Source organism: Haemaphysalis longicornis, unplaced genomic scaffold (assembly GCF_048455015.1).
Source record: "Haemaphysalis longicornis isolate Haplotype H1 unplaced genomic scaffold, Haemaphysalis longicornis Haplotype H1 scaffold_1, whole genome shotgun sequence".
Taxonomy (NCBI): Eukaryota; Metazoa; Arthropoda; class Arachnida; order Ixodida; family Ixodidae; genus Haemaphysalis; species Haemaphysalis longicornis.
This window is the reverse complement of record NW_027526203.1, coordinates 423,890,985-423,911,078: the sequence shown is the minus strand read 5'-3', so window position 1 is coordinate 423,911,078 and position 20,094 is coordinate 423,890,985. Positions and strand designations below refer to the sequence as shown.

Here is a 20,094-nt window from a genome sequence, read left to right as displayed (position 1 = left end):
TTTACCGTGTTACCGGGAGCCGGAGTTCCGTTTGCCGCTGAAAACGGTAAGAAAAGTTTTAGCACGCCTTTTGCGGTTTGCGTATTCCGGCCGCTGCGGCGCAAGTAGCGACATCTGATAAATTAGTCTCAAAGCAAATCACGCATCATTTTGTTGCTCATATGTACTTGCTTTCGGTTAGAGTAGCTTGAATATTTCACTTTTCGGGTGAAGTGTTCACAATAACTGTAGTTGTTTTGAGAATACCGTAGTTATCACCTGAACAGCTTTAAAAAGAAAACGTGTCGGTGGCGCCATCTACCGAGTAGAGTTAGAGCCAAGCGAAAATAGAATTTGCCCCCACGCTAAATATTGGAGGCCTAATTTCGGAGGCCTAAAAGCGCACTGCGAGCTCAGAAACTTCTCTGAACTATCTGAGGCGGGCGTTTTGGGAGCGGGTTGAAACGGGAAGGGTGTTTTGGGAACGGGCGTGCACGGGACGGGCCAAACGGAAAGGGCGTTTCGGGAGTGGGTTCAAGCGGGACGGGTTCAAACGGAAATGGGTTGTTTCGGGCTACACCCCTACAGAGTTGGTAAGATGAGATCCCGACCTTGCGGGAGCGACCGCGGAGCATAGGCTGTGCCCGAGCTGAGGCTAACTTGCAGCGCCGGGGGAAGCTTTCCGACAGAAATAAATGAGTACTGGCGCACGGCGGCTGAACTTCCTGGATACTTTTAGTAAGATATGATCTCATGCTTCCGATTGAAACGAAAAGTATCAAACAAAACATATAACCATGACCTTAGCCGCCGTGAGCGATAACAGGAGGCGGCTTGAAAAAACCGCCCCAGCTAGGAACAGTTTATGAGGGATCACAGCTTTCTGCGGTTCACGCGCATCGACGAGCCCCAGGAGGCTCATTGGCCCAAGAGTACTGAGGAGCGCGCTTTGTTTTGATTATTGGAGATGGCATAAGAAAAAAATTGTCTCAAGAAGGAACTTTGGTAGCATCAAAGATCTTCATATTGGAAAAAAAAAAAAAAGGATCCCGTTCAGCCGACTAACCTGCATATACATCCTTGCCTGTATTTAAGTTCACTAGACGGCTGCCACCCTGGTACTGTTAGCATCTAAAATGCTTTGGTTGCCGCTAACCCGCAATCGGCCACTTGGATCAGTCCCACTGCCCTCATGCTTCATGCTCAAATGAACGACAATAAAGACGCACGGCCTCGTCGGTGCTAAGTGATATGCAGTAGCATATGGTACCACTGAGATCCCCGGGAGACAGTTCATGTGAACTAAGTTTCCAGTTAACAGTTAATTAATTGCACAAGGATGCTATTCCCGAAGTTTGAAGAGAGCGCGGTACCAGATCAGACAACCGAAATGCACATGTTTGAGCAAAACGTAATTTGCAGTCTTGGTTCATTGGAGACATTTTTGTATCACTACATGGCTCCGTTGTATGTCATCAAAATATTACGGCAGTCATTTGAAGCCCGGCTGTCCTAAAAAGGCCAGGTCTCGAATTGCGCGGTTCAGACGCTACCAGTCGATGATTAAATACACGAGCAAACATGGGCTCGGAAGCCGCAGCTCCAACGTGAGGTTTAGGTGCAATGTACTCTATGCGCGTCCAATTTCAACAAAGCGTACTCACCGCAATGTTTCTTTAATGATTTGCTCTTTGTAACAGCTATTTCTCTCTCTACATTGCGGTCATAAGAGTCTTACAAACCACCTGAGTATGTCTCCGCAATAATGCTAACAAGGCCGTATTTGGCGCTTTGTAGCTGCAAAACAACGAAAACAGTGCAGCGTTTTTGATGTGGGTGATAAAGAGCAACCTTGGCTTTAATTTGTGAAAGTTTGACAGAAATTGAAAATGACCTTTTATTTAATGGCTTTCAAAAATACCAAAATGCGTTACCTAGCTTCTGTAAGTGCTTTTTTGAAATATAGCCGTCTTGACGGCAAACTAAAATTGGCACGAAGATTGAAAAGTAATAGAAGAATAACACTAAAAAATTTGAATTACCTAGCTTGTTTAGCTGCAGAGGAAAACTGCCCCAGATTTGGGCAATTTTCAAATTTTTTTGTTTACTTTGGGAATTATTATTGGAAGAAATTCGCTGTGTACGTCAAACTCGAATACGGTAAATCATTTGAGAGTATGCAAAGGGTTTACAAAAAAAAAAAGAATTAGGGCGATAGCTACAATAGTTTTACAGTCGTAGAAGTTTCTCGAACAGGCAGTTCACTCGTTGGTGCTATACTTGCATTCATTCGTTTCAGTAACAGGCACTACAGCACCTGCCTGCTACCCACGAGGTCGCTATACGGCCGTGCAAAACAAATTTCAAATTTTCCGTGAGCCGCTCAACGCGTCAGTGACCCGAGCCGACTTTGGGATTTTTTTTTTTTTGAGAAAGGGAATTCTTTTTTACACAAAATAACTTCACAAATGTTTTCCCCTGTGTACAAGTGGCTATATATAACATTGTCGTCAAAATCAAAGATGTCGACCGGACACGCTTGTCTGATCTCTCGGGAAACCACCCTCGGGCGATGAATAATTGAGCTTGAAATTTATTAACGGCGCCCGTGCGGTCGTCCCTGAAAATTTTGGTTAATCTAGATTGTGTATTTGTATGGTGAATTAATTTGAATTTCTGACTAATTGAAATTAAGAAGCCGTTCTTGAACAAAAGGTTGTCGCTTACAGTGCCCAAGAGTGCAGACGTATTGGTCAAAAAGCTCTGCGTGAATAATCGGTGGGCTCAGGGGGTAGACTGCGTTCTCGGCTATATGTTCTCCCTTCTGCTTCCAAGGTTACGTAGTCTCCACCTCCGATCCCAAGTTCTTTGTCGGGTGCCCACAGAGTCTTCGATCGAACCGCAACTATGGCTTATATTTAGCTTCACGTTGAATCCTGCTTCAGTAAAGATGGCGACGAGAGGGATAATGAGGGGTTATGCCCCCGTGCAATGTGAAGGCCCGACAATTCTTTTCGCAGCCGACGCTATAAAATACCTCTCCTTCCGTCCCTCTGCATGTGTATGCGTTTGCTTTAGTTACACGAAAACGGCTGCTTAACCAATATCAGGCGCTCGTTTTCCTGATGAATCCTGACCACTTTGTTACAGGGCACCTCTTAGAATATGAAATTTTGTAAAATGAAAAATAGAGTGGAGAAGTTTGTAATCGGATGTCATATACGTATAAGACATAGCGCTTGCCAGTCCCTTTCATTGGGTACGTATCATGGTGTCGCAAGGCAACGACGAGGGGTTTAGTATTCGACACACTTCGCGCTCGTTGCTTAGCGGGTGGCATATAGATGGACGAAATGGCTCAGTGCCCACAGCAACGTAAAGAGCGGTAGTAGACGGGGAAAGCTCCAGTCGTTGCAGGAGGGTGAGGGTGTGCTGTTCTTAGCTTGTGGAGGCGACGTTGCTGAGCGTTGCGCCAGTGTTTGGGGCGTTCTGCGGCGCGGGTCACATCGTTTGCGCTTTCTGCACACGCAGGGCATCATCCTCAAGGAGAAGAGCATCCAGGACGTCACAGTGAGCCCCGGAACCGTGAAGGAGAAGACGCAGATTATCAACCGCATGGCCGAAAACAGCGGCGTGCCTGCCAAACCCGCTTTGCCGTCTGGCAACTTCGGCAACGCAGTCTCCAAGCGCAGGGACGGGCCCGGAGCACGAGCCGTGAGTACTCATTTTCTTCCTGCCGAGGGGCGCGGCGTTTTAAAGCGCACCCGTAAAATGGCCATTTGAGCGAAAAACTCGGTGTCAGCGTCTGTAACCGCAAAACGGCTCCTTCGGAAGCGTTCCGTAGTACGTGGCGTTCCACGCCGCGAATGCAAACGAGGTATAGTAGCGAGAGGTGGCCGCAGTACACCGCAGATATGAAGGGAGCGGAAGAACAGACAAGCAACGAAATTCAACATCGTCGTCAACTCTCCCATACACGGCGGCACAATCCAGCCGCGGCGCAACGCGTCGGAGACAGACCGAAGCCATTCGAAAACGTTGAGGCGTATCGTAAAGGAAAGCGTCTCAAGCGGCAGTGTTACAAATCCATTCGACAACGCGAGGCGGAAATGAGATATCTCAGGCGTTCAACTGAATATTCATGCTTTTGTATTCACAATACACTATCAGTGCTTAGGTGTGTACTCTTACTTTTTTTGCTCGCTTCCCCGTGAGCTGTATTCTTAGAGTGCAGCAAGGTAAAGCTTTTGGCTAGTTGCGGCACGTTGCGTTGATGTTTTACTCGCAAGCAGGGGCGCTGTTTTCGATATCTGGTGGTTCGGGGCGTCATTTCTATTGTGAAAGATGCCACGCCTATCACGGCCTCTCTTGGTACCATTCAATATACGTAAGTGTCGGCGCCCTGGCCGAGATACCAGCAGCCGGGATCATCATGAGTCAAGCATGGGCGCCCCCCTCAAAGGAGGCATCTAGGGTGACGTCATGAAAACAAAGGCCTAGACGAACGAACAGCCTAAGTGGCGCAGATGAAAAGACGTTAGTCGTTAATAGAGAGTTTTGGTACAGCGTTTGTTGCCTTTGCGTACGCTAAACGCTAAATTTTTGCGTCCCGCTACGTAAACACCGCGAGCGGAGTTTTAGTTGAGCGTCTCATCAGTTTTGCGTAGCGGCACGCTAATGCACACGGCGCCATCTGTCCTAATGTTTTGCGAAATGACTCGCCGGCTGATCTGCGAGCGGAGTGCCGGTGTGCTTGGAGATTTTACGACTATCCAAACAATTGTAAACAAACGCTTTCCCGTTAGTATTGAATGCAACACGGCCACAGCATGGCATGAATATTCTCTTACCTGAGTAAGTTCCATAAAGACACCGTTGAAGTCCTGCGGAACTTCTTTCGTGGAATCGCACAGAACGCCCTGAACCGAATGCCCGGGTTTGACGCATACATTTTATTCAACTTTAAAACAATCCAGAGAGGCGTTTCGAACGAACACAACGTCACGACATGCGTTGCAAGTCTGAACTGCAATCGACCGGGGATCGGTTGCCTCCTCCTGCCCGTCGTAAATCCGGCACTCACCTCGCGTGCGGTTTGCGAGGTGGAACAGCAAGTCACTCTGGCGCCCAAGCCGAGAGGGCTTTGAGCCACGCACACTGTGCATATACCCGATGCGAGGTTGAGTCGTACGTCGCTCGAGAAAGATAATCCAGAGCAGAGTCCTTCAATGCTTATCTGGTCATGAAACTCCCGGCCAAGTTTCGTACGGGGACAAAGGCTACCGCGAGTGGCGCCATCGCAGATCGGAGGGCATCGGGCGGCCGCCTCTGCTCTGTAGCCAGACCGCAGTCAGGAACGCAGTAGCAACATGCCCGTTCGCACCAAATTTTTTCGCCACTCACAAAATGATAAGTCCATTTGAGTGGCCCACGACACGTGAAGCGAAAGCGCACTGCTGATGAGGCGGCAAGCGTCTGTTTTATCTTACTCCGTTGTCCGTTCCCTGCCAAACGCACTCTGACCGCGCCCCCGGCTGCCCTCCGATCGACACCAGCGCCGCGGCGCGGCAGCGAACGAAGCTCTCCCATAGCGTGACGGCGAAGTTTCATGACCAGAAAGGCATTGAAGGACTCTGTCCAGAGCATGGGAAGCACTGTCCACCCGCAGAAACACAACGTCGCATTTCATCGCAAACGCGCCCACAACACACACACAAAAACACCGCTTCGGTCGCTGGCCTGGCTACAAAGCTTCGTACGGGCAGTCAGCAATGTCACGACGATACGGAGCTGCTGCGCGAGGGGCGATGTGCTAAGCTCTCGACGTATTTAAAAACACAGGGGCAAAGAACTTGGTTCATCGGGAGCAAATTACTGTCGACAGAAAAGCGGAATCGTGGATGCTTGCCGGGCTACTTGCCGCCATGTTGGAAACGCAAGCGGCCTCACATACGCACGCTATTTCGCTGAAATAGCGTCCGTCCGGTAAACGCAGAAGCGGCTTAACGTACGGCGCATGCGCAGTGAGAACGACGCAAAGAAATAGCGTTCGCTAACTGTTTGCGTATGGTTGCGTACGTTATTCTAAAACTCTCTAATATTGTAGCCGACCAATCAAATCGTAGATAATAAAAATGCAGTGACGAACCGTGCATTCATCACGGCCGTCTTTGTTACGCCGTGTCGCAGAGTCAGCCCCTTAGACCGTTGGCACGGCTTGCTGCAGAAAGTGGGCGATAACTAGTCGAGCAATCTTTACTCCTTTATCGATGCCCAAGCGTGCGCTGCAGGCAGCATTATTGGGAAAAGTGCTGTGCTCACAGCGGCCTCTTTCCAGTGCAGGGTGCCTATAACAAGTTAGTGTAAAGCAGCATTAGCGGGACGAATGATTTTCGGTCACGCAGGCCGCGTGAAACCCACCTTATAAGGGTGGGTTTTGAACATCATGGATTTGGCTGCGCTATTGTTAGATTGCGCGCCCCTGAATATATTGGCCAATCTTTGCACGTCTGCGCACAACGGGGAACTCGCAGATATACGTGAGACGTTGTCGGGCCTTTCTTTTGCCTTTACAAGCAGAGTAAGGATTCAGTCTTGGAGGTGAAAATAATAAAAAAAGGTTTAAAGGGGCTATAAGACTAAATACAAGCGCATTCAATTTGAAACGACTAAATCCTTTGATAGATCACTCAGCGCCATTCCAGCCACGAAAGACGTCTTTTTTTTTCTTCTACCTGAAAAAAAAAAAAGAGAAAGAAACGCTAGCGATATTTAAAAAAAAATGGCAGCATCTCCACTCCGTGGATGATGGCGAGGATGCGGAGTACGGGGGACTCGAAATGACATCAAAGTTGCGCCCCGAGTGACATCCGATTTGCGCCCCGACCTTCATTCGATTTGAGCCGTGAGTTGCACCTTGATTATTCCCTAAACCAAACTGAAACTCACGACTCAAATTGAATTTCGCTTGATTTTCGCTTGATGGTGGTGTGCGCACGGATAGACGCGGACGGACATTGGGAGGCCGTAAGGTACTCCGCACCGTTACGGGCGAGGGAGTAAGCCGTTTGACTCTCGGGTACTAATTCACGGTCGTAGCCCATGAGTAAGACGACTGACACTAAGTCTGCCTGGTCTACTAGACACAGGCTCGAATCCTTCCAGTGCCTGGGCCTGTGTGATTTTTTGCGATTGTAAAGCTGCGCGCACGGACGCGGACGGACATTGTGCGGTCCTAAGGTACTCCGCACCTAAAATAATCTTTCAAGTTTCGGGCTACGCTATGTAAGCAGTGACGCAATAGAGGGGAGCACTAAAACATGTTGATCGGTGTTGACTCCACGTTATCATTGAAAGGATGCGATCAAACGGAGCTGGAGGCCCCACTACAATCGCCTAGTCATGTTTCTGGCCAGTGGCTTTGGTCAGCGGCCGCCAATCGCCCACACGAGGTCCTGTGACGTGAGGCCTCGCCAGAACGTGGCTGAGAAGGAGTCGCCACTGTCTCGTCTGTTTTCCGCAATATAAGCTTGTTTGTTTCAAGTTTGCGATAAAATTGTTATCATTGTATTTTGTCTCCGTGGCCCCTTTAATGGCGGGGTTACAGCTTGATTAGGTAACATTACAGAATTGGAGAGAGCGACACAGCTCCGTGAACGTTCGTTTAGTTCTGCGCTATAACTTGGGGCGACTCAACCTGGCACTAAGATCACGCGCCTCACAAGCGAGTCTGAAATCCGAAGCACATCTGAGGACGCGGGTTCGATTCCCGGCTGCGGCGGCCGCTTTTCTGGTGGAGGTGAAAAGCGGAAACCCCCGTGTGTACGCGATTTCGGCGCACGTTAAAGGGGCACTGACACAAAATTTTGAAGGCGAGATAACTTCGGAGATAGATTGGTGGGAACACATATACATCATCTGCAAAATATCAGCGGCGAATACAGCCTAGAACATATTTAAAATCAATTTTAAAGTGTGCGAAACGCAACCGAGCAGCCAGCAGAGGACCACGCGCAATCGACATCCCGAGGATATCGTGTAAATAAACAACATCCAAACACGTCACGAGTTTGTGTTTGCTGCTTCCGCACTGCCGGCGTTTTTCGCCGGCTCGCCCGGCTCGCCGCTCCAATCGGAGGGCCGGAGGGCGGAGCTTCTGCTCTCGAGAACGAACGACCCGATCGTTGGCGGCGGAGGCGCCGTGATTTCATGGGGCAGCTGGCCGCTACCAAAGTTCTACAGCGATTTCAGGCACTCTGTTTCTATTACTGTTTATTACCATTGGATGCGAAAACGCGCCGGAGGCACGAAAAGCCCACTGAGCTAGCCGCACGGTCGCTGTGCAGGCGGCGGCCACGGCCGCGAAGTGGCCCAGGCCGGCGCAGGTAGCTCGAGTGATAGCTTGTTACCGCTGCACGAAATTGTCCCCAAGTCCCGACCATGGTGGCTTACATGAGGAAGGAGTTAATGATGCGATGGCGGGTTGCATTAAAAATTGTCATCTGCACCGCTTACGAGAGCGGCACTCGAATATCCGCCGCAGTGCTAAGCCGAACACATCTGTAGGCGGACCTGTAGGCAGACCGGCCGGCTGCTCCCAGCGCACGTCTCGCCACCCACCGTCTCGAGCGTCGCGCGTCGTTCTTTAGCCGCGGTAGCATTTTCACTCGCAGCGCCTGCGTCACATCCACGGTCGCTTTTTAATTAAGCGCCTCACGAGATCAGTACGTGGGGGCATTCGCAGAAACTGCCGTCTATGCGGATTCGACAGTGCTACGGCGGCTCTGCTCTGTGATATCCCTCCGACGGTCACGTGGTCAGCTTTGTTCACACAAAATCCATCGTTTCGCGGCACTCGCTGAAACCGAAACTGCGACTGGCCGCATTTAAAATGCCTCTAACTAAACAACCGTCGCACGCTGAAGCAAATGAGGTTTCTACAGGTTATAAGTAGGCCACTAGCTACTTATCGCAACAAAAAAAAAAAAAAAACAAGAAGCAAAATTTTTGTGTCAGTGCCCCTTTAAAGATCCCCAGGTGGTCGAAATTATTCCGGAGCCCTCCACTACGGCGCGCCTCATCGCCTGCGTTGCGTCGTTGCGTTGAACCCTACTATCAATTAATCTGAAGCACACACTTGTGTGGCGGTGCCAACATCGTGCCGCATCGGGGCTTCGGAACGGCTCATGATTTCTAGGGACGGTGGTTTAGCGATGTTTTACGTTTCACTAGTCGTACGCTTGCTGAAGATCGTTTTCTCCGCTGGTTGCCGATGTGTGCTTTTGCCTTCTTGCTGGTCGGCCCTAACGAATTCTTCGTAGCCCCGGCAATACATAGCTTGCACTAGTGTCACTAGATAAGGAATAAGAGCCAGGCACGCAAGTCAGCAACGGCGGCCATTTTGGTGTATATCAGTGTTTCGAGATTGCCGCAACTACGTCCTCGCCGCTAACTTCTACCGGGTCGTTTGTTAACAACTATGCCGAAGATACAGCAACACGGCATCTTCTTACGCACTTCTTCTGCTGAAATGCTGCTACACGCGTTATCTTTGATTCGTGTTGGGAACGTCAGTCGCGCGCAGCCGTAGAGCAGGGAGGACAAGCTAAGTCTACCCCAGTTTAGCGACTGAAAATGCACAAGCAAAAAAATGGCAGCGCCCATGAACCATCGCAGTGTAAACAAGTGTCACGGGATGCGAACTGACCAATGGTTATGGCGGCGGCGTGGAACAGTAGGAGAAAAGTACCGATACTGTGTAACCTTATCTAGTGACACTAGCTTGCACTGACGTCACTGCAGCGGCAATGTTGGAGCACTGGTTGCATTGTGGAAGGCTGTGAACTTATCTGCCGCTTTTATCTCGAGCACTGCTGGTAAAGCTGAGAGCAGTACTCCGGAAAGGGCTGTGGTGACGTCAAATGCAAGCGATGTATATGAAACCACCGCGTCAATGTTTGGACTCTACGCAGGCGATGAGGCGCGCCGTAGTGGAGGTCTCCGGATTAATTTTGACCTCCTGGGGATCTTTAATGTGCGCCGTAATGTCGAACACACGGACGTTTTTTTGCTTTTCGCCGCTATCAGAAAAGCGACCGCCGCGGCCGCGAATTGAACCCGCGCCCTCGTGCTTCCCTTTGGCATAACCGTTACTAAAATAAAAGCTGTCGTGGCTAAATCGTATTGATTTTCGATTTAAGGAGTAAAATGTTAGTGATGATGCCAGTGAAGAAACGGCGCAGTGAAGAGCTTTCCGTCCGCACTTTCCGTGTACGGATCACCTTTGTCGGCGAGGCTTTTTAATTCCAGTTTCCCGACGTTTCTGCTTGCGATTAGCATGCGTCAAGTTTCCGCGTGCGGATGGGAATAGATCTGCGTGATGCCCTCCTCTAAGCGGTACTCAAGCAACACGATGAGTACAATTCCCTGTGTTGCTCGAAAGCCCAGCGCGAAGGCCTGAGTTAGATGAGCGCCACTGGTGGTGCGTCGGAAGCAGGGGCTGTCGGAAGCCCGGAGGAAAATAAAGGGGCAGGGGATCATTCTCTGAGAGAGTCTTGGGAGTACGCGAAATGCGAAAATGAGCACTCCGAGTGAGCAAGAAATGAAGCGGCTAAGAGCCACTAATCACTCATAAAACCGTCAATAAGCGAGCGTACGCTCGCTTGGGGCTTGAGTTGCGGAAGAAGCAGGCAGCGAGCATATCGAGCGCACGTGGCGGCGCCTCATGAGGTCAGCCGGCGGCTAGGACAACGTTGACGCTGCTGCAGGCCATGCTAGTCTCTGCAGCCGGCGTTCCAAGCACGTGACACGCAGATGTTGTCAAATGATGGTGATAACTTTTTTTTTTATGAGGAAGGGGAGTACCGAAGGTCGCTGGTGCGGGAAGAGGGGGAGTAGGGAAGGAGGTGTCTAGACGCCCACTAAATCGCGTTCACCAGATGTTGAGGATGTTCAAGGATGACCGTGTACAATGCTTCTATATCTGAATGTTGAAGAACACTGTGGTTCAGAATACGAAGATCAAAAGCGGAGCAGTGCCGAACGAGATGTTCTCTATGTCTGACACACGGTGTGACAAAAGGTACATGTGCAGAGGACAGTGGGGTCAATGCTTCAGCAGTGGTGTCAATGCCGGTCAGCAGGTGTCTGCCATTTATGGATATGAAATTTAAAAAGCATCACCCCTCCCCATATTAGATGCAACGCATCTCTTTAACTCGCCTTGTCCCGCGTCGTTGTCGTGGCGTAGTCCGCATCCCTCCCCCATTTCCTCGCCGCGGCAGCTGCGCGCTCCGCCGCTCTCACCGTAGCGCCATCTGTGCGTCAGCGCGGTCAGCGCGCAGCTTGCGCTCGGCTGCGCTCGCTCCCGTCGCCGTGCCAGCTGTGCGTTGCCGCGCAGCTTGCGCTCGGTTAAAAATTTACACCATCTTCCCGCGAGGGGAACCATGGGGTAGATGCGACGCATCGGGGGTGAGCATGCTGCGTAAATAGGATACACAACAACAGCAATCCACACGCTGACATCGCTAACATAACGGAAACGCAACGGCAACCCCCGATGCGTTGCATCTACCCCATGGTTCCCCTCGCGGGAAGATGGTGTAAATTTTCGTTTTTTAAGGTCTTACCCCTCAGCCGATCTCAAGAAATATTAACAAAGTACTTTCCAACATGGCCACTACACCTCATATCACCCCTAAATGTTGTCATATAAAGCGGGAAGTGAACGAATTTGCCTGTATACTAGTATTGGCCCTGGGAAATATTTCCTTGACACCAAGTTGAATCCTTCAGGTCTGTCTAGCAATGCCATAGTCTTCCATCCATTCTGGTCAATGGAAAAGCCCAGCGTTCGGGGCCAAAGTGTACAAAAGTTATATATTTGCGTCCCGCATCCCTGGTGTGCTGTAAAATTCCGTGGTTGTACCTCCAAAATCAGGAGCATCGTGGCGCGATGCATGGTTAAGAAGCCCGCGTACGGAACAGCTGGACGTGATTTTACAACTCATGAATTTATCTCCAGCATCAGTGCTGGAAATGTCCATGGACTAACGCACTCAAAAAAAAATAGTGCCCTTCCACTCTGTGAAGAAGGAATTCTGTAAAGCTGGACGCAGTCCGCGGAGTGCGCGAAACAAACCCCGTTTGTCGTAATTTTCAATGGAACGTATTTCCTAGCTGAATGAATCTCTGACGGATCCAAGCTTTGTTCTTTCCGATAAACATGGAACTGCCTGTGTCCCTCCCGCGTCGTAAGCATCTCACTGTGTAAGGCCGGGTGCAGGCTGTTGCCGCAACTGTCGTAATAACTTTAAAGAATGACGTCCTTTAACGTCTCAGTCAACCGAATTAAGTGACATGGCATTTTTTTACGTCCATAAAACACGATGCGGGTTTTGCGTCGGTAATCTGAACATAGCCTAACATACAAACCCAATCCGCTTTACCACTAAGTATTCTGGACATGTACCATTGGGCCGTTTGTCCGAGTTTAAATCTCGCAACAGCCCAGCGGACATGCCATCCACCAGTACGGGCATGAAGCGCGTGTACGCCTTCCCTCCTTCCTCCCACTATTCTCCACTACAAACCTGCGCACCCATAAAGCGGCAACCGGTCATGTGCGCGTGCGTAGAAGTGACATACGCCGTCGAAAATATCCCCTGAAAGCTGTCTGAATAAGTGATATGGGCTCACTCCAGCTTTCCAAGCGGGCAATTTGCTGTTCATCCGGGAGGGATTCGCCGCTACTCCACGAGCTGAACTTGAGGCGGTAACGGTGGTGCCAGCAGCTTTCTGTTGTTTTCGCACCCATTCGCGCTTTTGTTCGGGCCAACGCTTGCATCCGTCCCGTAATAATTTAAAGCCAGGAAGCCCGTGAGCTCTATTCTCGCGTACAAACATGTGGCTGTCCGTTTTCCTTCCCCCTCGTATGCACCTTACTGTGTGTGTAAGGTATCTGTGTAACACATCAACCCACACCCGAACGACTCGATTGAGGAGGACAACCGACTAACCGCATTGAGCCATGTAATTTCGACATCTAAATACCAGCAGAACCGGCATTTCATCGGTAGCGGCATGAATCCCAGCTGTGCGTTCACGCCCCCCATTTTCTACCCGCAAACCGTGCACGCATAAACCGGCAACCGGTGATGGCGCATACTTAGGCGTGAAAGACACCGGCGAAAATGTCGCTCGGAAGGCCTTCCAAGCTGAAAAATAAATATGGGCTCAAGCCGGCGTTCCAACTGGTCAAGTTTCGGCGACGGCAGGTTTCGGTCGTTGGCAGTCGTTACCTGGGATTCACGGGAGCGGCCTCTGTTTATGTCCGCGTAACCGAGTGAGCGAACGCAGCAGCGACGAAAGAAAGAAAACGGAGAGGGGCGTCTAGCAAAGGGTGAAGTGGAGTACGACACGTGCGGCTACGGCGTCATCTCTCTCTCACTGCCTTTCCCTCACACATGTTTCATGTGTCGCCCCCAAGGAACACCCTTCACAGACAGCCTGCCGAAACTACCAGATTGGCCGCATTCCATTATCAGCCCTACTCATCCTCCAACAAAACTGCTCGACAACGCCTGATATCTGCATCGTCTGGGCTCCTGGACACGCCGCCATCCCCGGCAATGAAGCGGCTCATGCCGCGGCTCGCGATTTGATACACCGAGCCATTGCCGACGGTGGCCAATGTCTACCCCCTCAGGATAAACCCCACCCACTGAGCGGCTACACAGAGATTCTCTCCCATTACAAGCAAACTCGCCGCAGCCTCCCATCACCACACTGGCGCCTCTCCAGAGAGGAAGCTACAACTTGGCTTCGTCTCCAAACGAATGCCTACCCACATCCCACCCGCCTCCACCTCATCTTCCCCACCCAAAAAACCTTCCCTCTGTGCTTACTGTGCCCATCCTGGCACCCTCTACCACATCATATGGGAGTGCCAACGAACTGCAGACTTGCCCCCCTTTCCGACCCCACCTTCGAGCAGTGGAGGGCTTCCCTGGCCAGCCCGGACCCGGATATCCATCTTAAGTTAGTGACCCGAGCACGGACGGCCAGCCGAAGTCAAGGCATCCCGGTCTAGGGCCGCCTTCCACGGGGCGAGGCCCACACATCAGCCTCTGCTGGAGAAATAAAAATATTTTATTCTCTCTCTCTCTCTCTCCCCTGACACTTCCCCCAGACGCTGTTCCATTCTCCGCTAATCCAAACCACGTGAAGTTTGCGCGGGAGGTTCAAACACGATCTGCAACAGCATGCTTGCTGTTTCCTTGTGCGGTGCTGATCCGAACCACGTTACATTTGCGCGGGAGGTTCAAACACTATTTGCAACATGCTGGCCGGCGGCAGCGGCGCACTGCGAGGTAGCAGCGGAGTAGCGCACGCCGCCGTACGTTCGCTGATCACGCGAACACTTCCTGAGACGCAGCAGAAATGCGCCGTGACCGAGAAGGCTGCAGCTCGCGCTGCCCACAAATTTCATATTAGGGAGTGTAGTAATAGTCAGTGCATTTTTTTACGCCCATCCGTGCTTCTGTTTATTTTTCGCAACCATCTGATAACCGCACTGCCTACGTTAGCTGCCGACTGCGTAACTTACCAAAGGGGTCATAGGTGGAGGCGAGGGGGAAAATAGTTGTGAAAATGGTGGTGAGGAGGAGCCCTGGAGCGGCGCCGAGTAAATCGATGACACCGGAATGAAAACTGGGGGGGGGGGGGGGGGTTAGACATATACTGCCTTGCAGTAAAAAAACTTGAAGATTGGGCCGCTCTAAGGGAATTTCGTGCCTGCAACACGAAGCTTAGCACCGTGGCATATCGAGACTGAGTGAAGCTCCTCCACCGTCGTCTTCCAGGCGTTGGGGCAAGCGGGGGGAGCCTTTCGCCGCAGTAATAGGGCCACGTTCTAATTGCCGTCTAGTAGGCGGCTAAGCAGACGGCTGCGTGGGACAGCAGCCATCTTGCCCCATTCCAATTTTCGCGAAGACCGAGCATTAGGTAGACACCGACCGAAGTGCGCAAAACGTGAAAGCCACGCTAGCGCTGTCTTTATGCGCATACATACTAATTTGCATAAAAAGCCAATTTGATGGGTGCACGCGTACGCACAACGTGTCCAGATCACATAGTTGTTAAAAAAAAAGCCTTCAAAATGCTAGTTGCTCTATGTAGGACAATGTTGTGCGATCTTTATAGTTTGTGTAATTTATACTTTCAGGCTGCGGACGATGACACGAACTCCGTGAATACGGTAAGTGCTTGGCATTTTCTTTTGTCACACTACCTTGCTCACAAGCCAGCTATAATGTAAACTTGGCCTGGCCAATTTAAGGCCATCTTTGACCGCAGGGCAGTGTGGTGCGTGTTCGTGGTACAAATATTGGTACTGACCTTTACAGGGAACGCATAGAATGCGTTTAGTTTTGAGAAAGGTCGCTGCGAATTTGTTGCGCATAGTACGCTCGATACATTTATATAAGCGTTTATCATCGTTGCAGAGGGCACTGTACTTATGGCGGCTATAGCTTCGTTTGAGGCCCTGGGGATATCGCGCAGGGAGCGAGCGTGTGTCGCGCCTTCGAACATTTTAGCGTTGTACGCGGCTAGGCTGGATACGCGGCTTTAGCTTGATCACGCCTAGGCTTTCGAAGCCCGCGCCCCTCGTGATCATAGGGGCCCAGGTTCTAAAAAAATCGAACCGACAAGCATTGGCCTTTTTTCCCGCTTCCTTTCCGGCCTGTTGGAACCAGTGACGTGCATAGGTACAACTCGAGATAAATCATTGGGATTTCCGTTATAAGCGACGAATTTATTGCAGTAGTCTCCTAAACGCGCATGCGCAAAGGCTTCGCTCCCTGCCAGTGCCTCACTCACTGCGGGCTCGGAGGCGTATCTGCTGCAACGAGCAAATCACGCAGTGCCGCTCCGTGCTGGCGATAAATATACGCTTTCGCAGTGCTTCCAGACGCGAAGGAAAGAGTGAAAGCGTTTATCGAAAGTGTTGCAGAGTCCCTTTAACAGCTTATCTTGAACATGCCAGATTGTTGTTCTCCCGCTCATCACCCCTCCCCACCCCCTTGATTGTTAGTCGAGCGGGATCGACGTGGGGCGGGAAAGTGTGGCGACACCTGATTGAGGCGAAAAATTGTTCCGCTTCACTCACTGCAGAATGATATATATGGAATGCGTGTGTTCTTCCGTACTAAGGACCTCACGTCATGTGTCCTAACTAATTCCTTACGAAGAAAGTCTAACCCAGTAATTTCTCCAGCCCCTTCCCCTTTGCATCTCATCGCAGTGTAGTCAGTCATTTCAAGGTTAGCTGCGTATTCTGCGCGTGTTTTACGTCCCTGTGTAACAAGCACCTAAGACCGAACCAAGTCGCTCGTTTATAACTCAGTCTGCTGTAAATAAATTGTGATCCTCGCGCCGGAACGTCTGCGTACACCAGTTGTGGAGGCTCGGTGGCTACCACGTTCTGCCGTTAGTCAAGGAGTCGCTGGGCTGGTTTCAAGGCTTTTTATTTTTTTCAGTAGGTGCGTGCGCAACAGCTGCACTACAATTAACGTACAGGGGGAGGTCTAAAGAAATGCGAACAACGGAGCGCACAGCCTCCGACGCATACTGCACCATCTGGCTGCAAAGTCAGTAAACTGCGCACATGCGCACTTCTTGGAGAGCCTTTGAGAGTGTGGCCTACATTTATATGAAATGCTTGATCAAGAAGCGACGCTGGTCATTTATTTCGAGGAGCCTTTTTACGCTGCGTCGCCACTGAGCTGGATGATCGTTGAATGGCATCATTCTAGCTGCAGTCAGCCTGCCGCGCGCTTGGCTCCTGAATTTAGTAGATAACAGGATGCTCAATGGCGACAGAGCGTAAAGTAAAAAAGGGCCCATCTCCCCGCGAGGGGGACTCGAGTAAATGCGTCGCATAGGGGGTGGGTGTATTGCGTTAACGTTTAGTGTTTGGGGAGTTGGTGGTAGTGAATGCGTTGTATCAGCAGCTTCTTGACGTAGTTTGAATGAGTCAAGGATATAAGGCGCGTTCGTAGCCTTTCATTCTGTGTCGGTTTTGTGGCGCAGTGGGAAGAGCACCATGTACCTCGCGTTCCGCCCACAGGTAGTGAATGCGTTGTATCAGCAGCTTCTTGACGTAGTTTGAATGAGTCAAGGATATAAGGCGAGTTCGTAGCCTTCCATTCTGTGTCGGCTTTGTGGCGCAGTGGGTAGAGCACCATGTACCTTGCGTTCCGCCCGCAGGGTCGTGGGATCGAAACCAGGCGCCGGTAAGTATTATTTTTTTATATAGTGTAGGGGGAGGGGTGCGGACCTGTTGTTGAGAGCGAGGACGGTAGCGTGATGCGGGAGAGGAGGAGTGGGGGAGAGGGCGCACCTGGAACGGCTGTTGCGGACGCCGAGGCACGCCGACAACGCCGGGTGACATCGTGAGTTAAAGAAATGCTCTGCATTTAAAAGACGCCTCAAAGGAAATGACCAGCGTCGCTTCTTTATCAAGCATTTCCCATAATAGTAGGCCATGCTCTCAAACGCTCTGACAGAACTGCGCATGCGCGCAGTTTACTGAAAGTGCAGCCAGGCGGTGCGGCATGCGTCGGAGGCTGTGCGCTCCGTTGTTCGCGTTTCTTTTAATCCCCCCTGTACAGTTAACGTTTCATTGGATTGTAATTAAAGTGCAGTCTGCCATCGCCGAAAATTCGCTTGCGTACGCGATTAGGTATTTATAGTCGCCGAGCAACGCTCCCTTCGACTCGACATAGTGCACGTGCACTGCACGACGCGCACAGCTCACCGATTCGTAGCGCCTGTTGGTACCAGGGGGTCGGAACGATTTTTTTTTTTCGTTCTGGTTTCTGTTTCGCTCCTTGAATAAAAGTTTCGTTTCGGTTCAGCTACTGAACGAAAAAAATATGGTTCGTAACGGTCCATAACGGTTCGTGTGTGCACGCAAGAAAAGTTCAGACTTATGATATTATGCTAAGGAATATTGGGAATCGTAAGATTATGTTGAAATATTAAGTGATAGATAATAATTAAAAAAAAAAGGTCGTTAAATAGCTCAACTGTACACACACACACACACACAAAAAAAATTGGAGAACACCTGAGCACTCCTTGTCGCATACCCCTTGATGGCGCAGCTGAAAATGACGCTCCACGTTTCCACCCTCGTCCCCAGAAACGATTTGCCGGCAATCTGAAGTATACAACGGTTAAGAGGCAACACTCCAAGCCTTCAGAAAAACCAGCGTGCTGCGGACGTACACTCAACTCTAGAGTATGCTTTCTTGATTTGGGACTGAATAAATTTGAGTCAGTTCAAATTCCTGCTGTGCGCTTTGTTACTATAAACTCGTACGGTTGTTTCAAGTTTCAAGTTCAAATCGTTTCAAGTTTAAAGCGCAATGTCTCATGGGACACTGTAGAGTACCGGCGCACCTTTTCTCTGTGTTATTCTTATAGATATTGTATGAGAGCACGTAGCAACGGAACAACATCATTACCTTCAGCCCTCTACCTACACGTCCACAAGAAGGGGCAACAGCAAGAAAATTGAATATTTGTAGAGCACAGCCGCATTCAAAGCGTTTTATTCTAAAAAAAAAAAAAACAAACAAACATTAAAGATAAGAATGCCCTGCCCAACAATGTTCATTCCGCACCTGATGAAATGGCAGCGCTTGCGCACAAGCGCCACATGACTTGTAGCTATTTTCCATTGAGTGTGCCGCAGTGATCTGCTGTTTTCGCTGCTGTAATCACGCGGCTGTACGCGGCTGTAATCACGCCAGACGTTGTTTTCTTTTCATTCTTTATTATTATGTCCTGTTTCAGAATATCGAGCTCATTCATGTGCAGCACCCCTTCCAACAGTGCCGTAGGGCGAGTGTAGGTATGTTAATTAATTGGTAATTAATTAACAATTAATTAACAGCACTGACCATAGAGACAGACGAAGAGAGTATGGGAGCATGCAGGCAGCAAGCCTTCCGGAGAAACTTCCAGCGAGAGGAAATACGATTTTGTGCCAGCTAATCGACGGCAATCTCCCACCCCACCGCACGGAAGTTGAAATAGATGCTGAAATATTTGGACTTCCACTCGAACCGAAAACCGAAACGAAATTTTCTTCGGTTTCATTCGTGAACGAAATTATAAATAACGTTCCGTTGTCGTTTTGGTTCCGTTCCGACGCCCTGGTTGGTACTCGCGTCTGCGCTGTGCTGCTTGTGTGAGGCGGTATCGTGTGGCGCTTGCACATTTTCGTCGAACGATGCGAGGCGACACCGGCCAAGACTCGCTCGGCTTGCTGGCGCCGTTGTGCGTGCTGTCGAGGCAGCGTGTGCTGATCGGGTTAGCCAAAGTCCAGGTCTTACAGCTGCGCGTACAGATGCGCAGCCGAGGGCGATTCGGTTGTATCCCGCTATGCCGGCTATATCGCTGGGTTTCAAACGGAAACCCGATAACGTCTTTCAGCTGGACCCCCGTCGTCGCGAGTGGCTTCTCAGCGCCGCCAGTTGCGACTACCACACGCTGGTGCGTCTGCTGCGTGAAGACCCCGATCTCTACCGTTTTGAGGTAAGAAGCCACTCTGTCGTTACTGGTCCTCAATAATTTTTGTCTCTGGCCGCTGATTGTCCGCGGCTGCTGCTGAGCCCGAGGACGCGGGTTCGATTCCCGGCCGCGGTGGCCGCTTTTCTTATGGAGGCGAAAAGCGAAGACGCTCGTGTGTTAGACACTTCGGCGCACGTTAAAGACAACCAGGTGGTCAAAATGAATCAGGAGCCCTCCACTACGGCGCGCCTGATCGCCTGTGTAGCGTCGGCGCGTTAAACCTCATAATCAATGATTGACCGCGGCGCTGATGTGCCCCATTTTAGCCGTCGCGCCATCCTCAACGTACTGAGTGATGTTTTCCGTGGGGATAGTTGCCAGATTGGATTGTTTTCTCTTTTGAGCAACGCGATCAGAGGCGAGTTGGGATGTCCGTTTGTCGGCCGAAATCGTGTCGTGGAGCGTGGGGTTACATTGGTTCATAGTGTAATTCGCATGGCCTTTACAAGTTCTGGCATCTGCCTCCGGAGAGAA

The 20,094-nt window shown here is 50.6% G+C and overlaps 1 protein-coding gene across 1 annotated transcript in view; it reads left to right on the top strand.

The window, feature by feature from the left end:
* The window catches only part of LOC144155677 (uncharacterized), a 58,349-nt gene extending 38,714 nt beyond the window's left edge, over positions 1-19,635 (top strand). The window contains exons 4-6 of the mRNA XM_077687271.1: positions 3,511-3,693; positions 15,203-15,235; positions 19,483-19,635. Of these exons, the coding sequence (XP_077543397.1) occupies positions 3,511-3,693; positions 15,203-15,235; positions 19,483-19,620 (354 nt within the window). The 3' untranslated portion in view covers positions 19,621-19,635. The remainder of the gene's footprint in view (positions 1-3,510; positions 3,694-15,202; positions 15,236-19,482) is intronic.
* Positions 19,636-20,094: the final 459 nt, after the last annotated feature.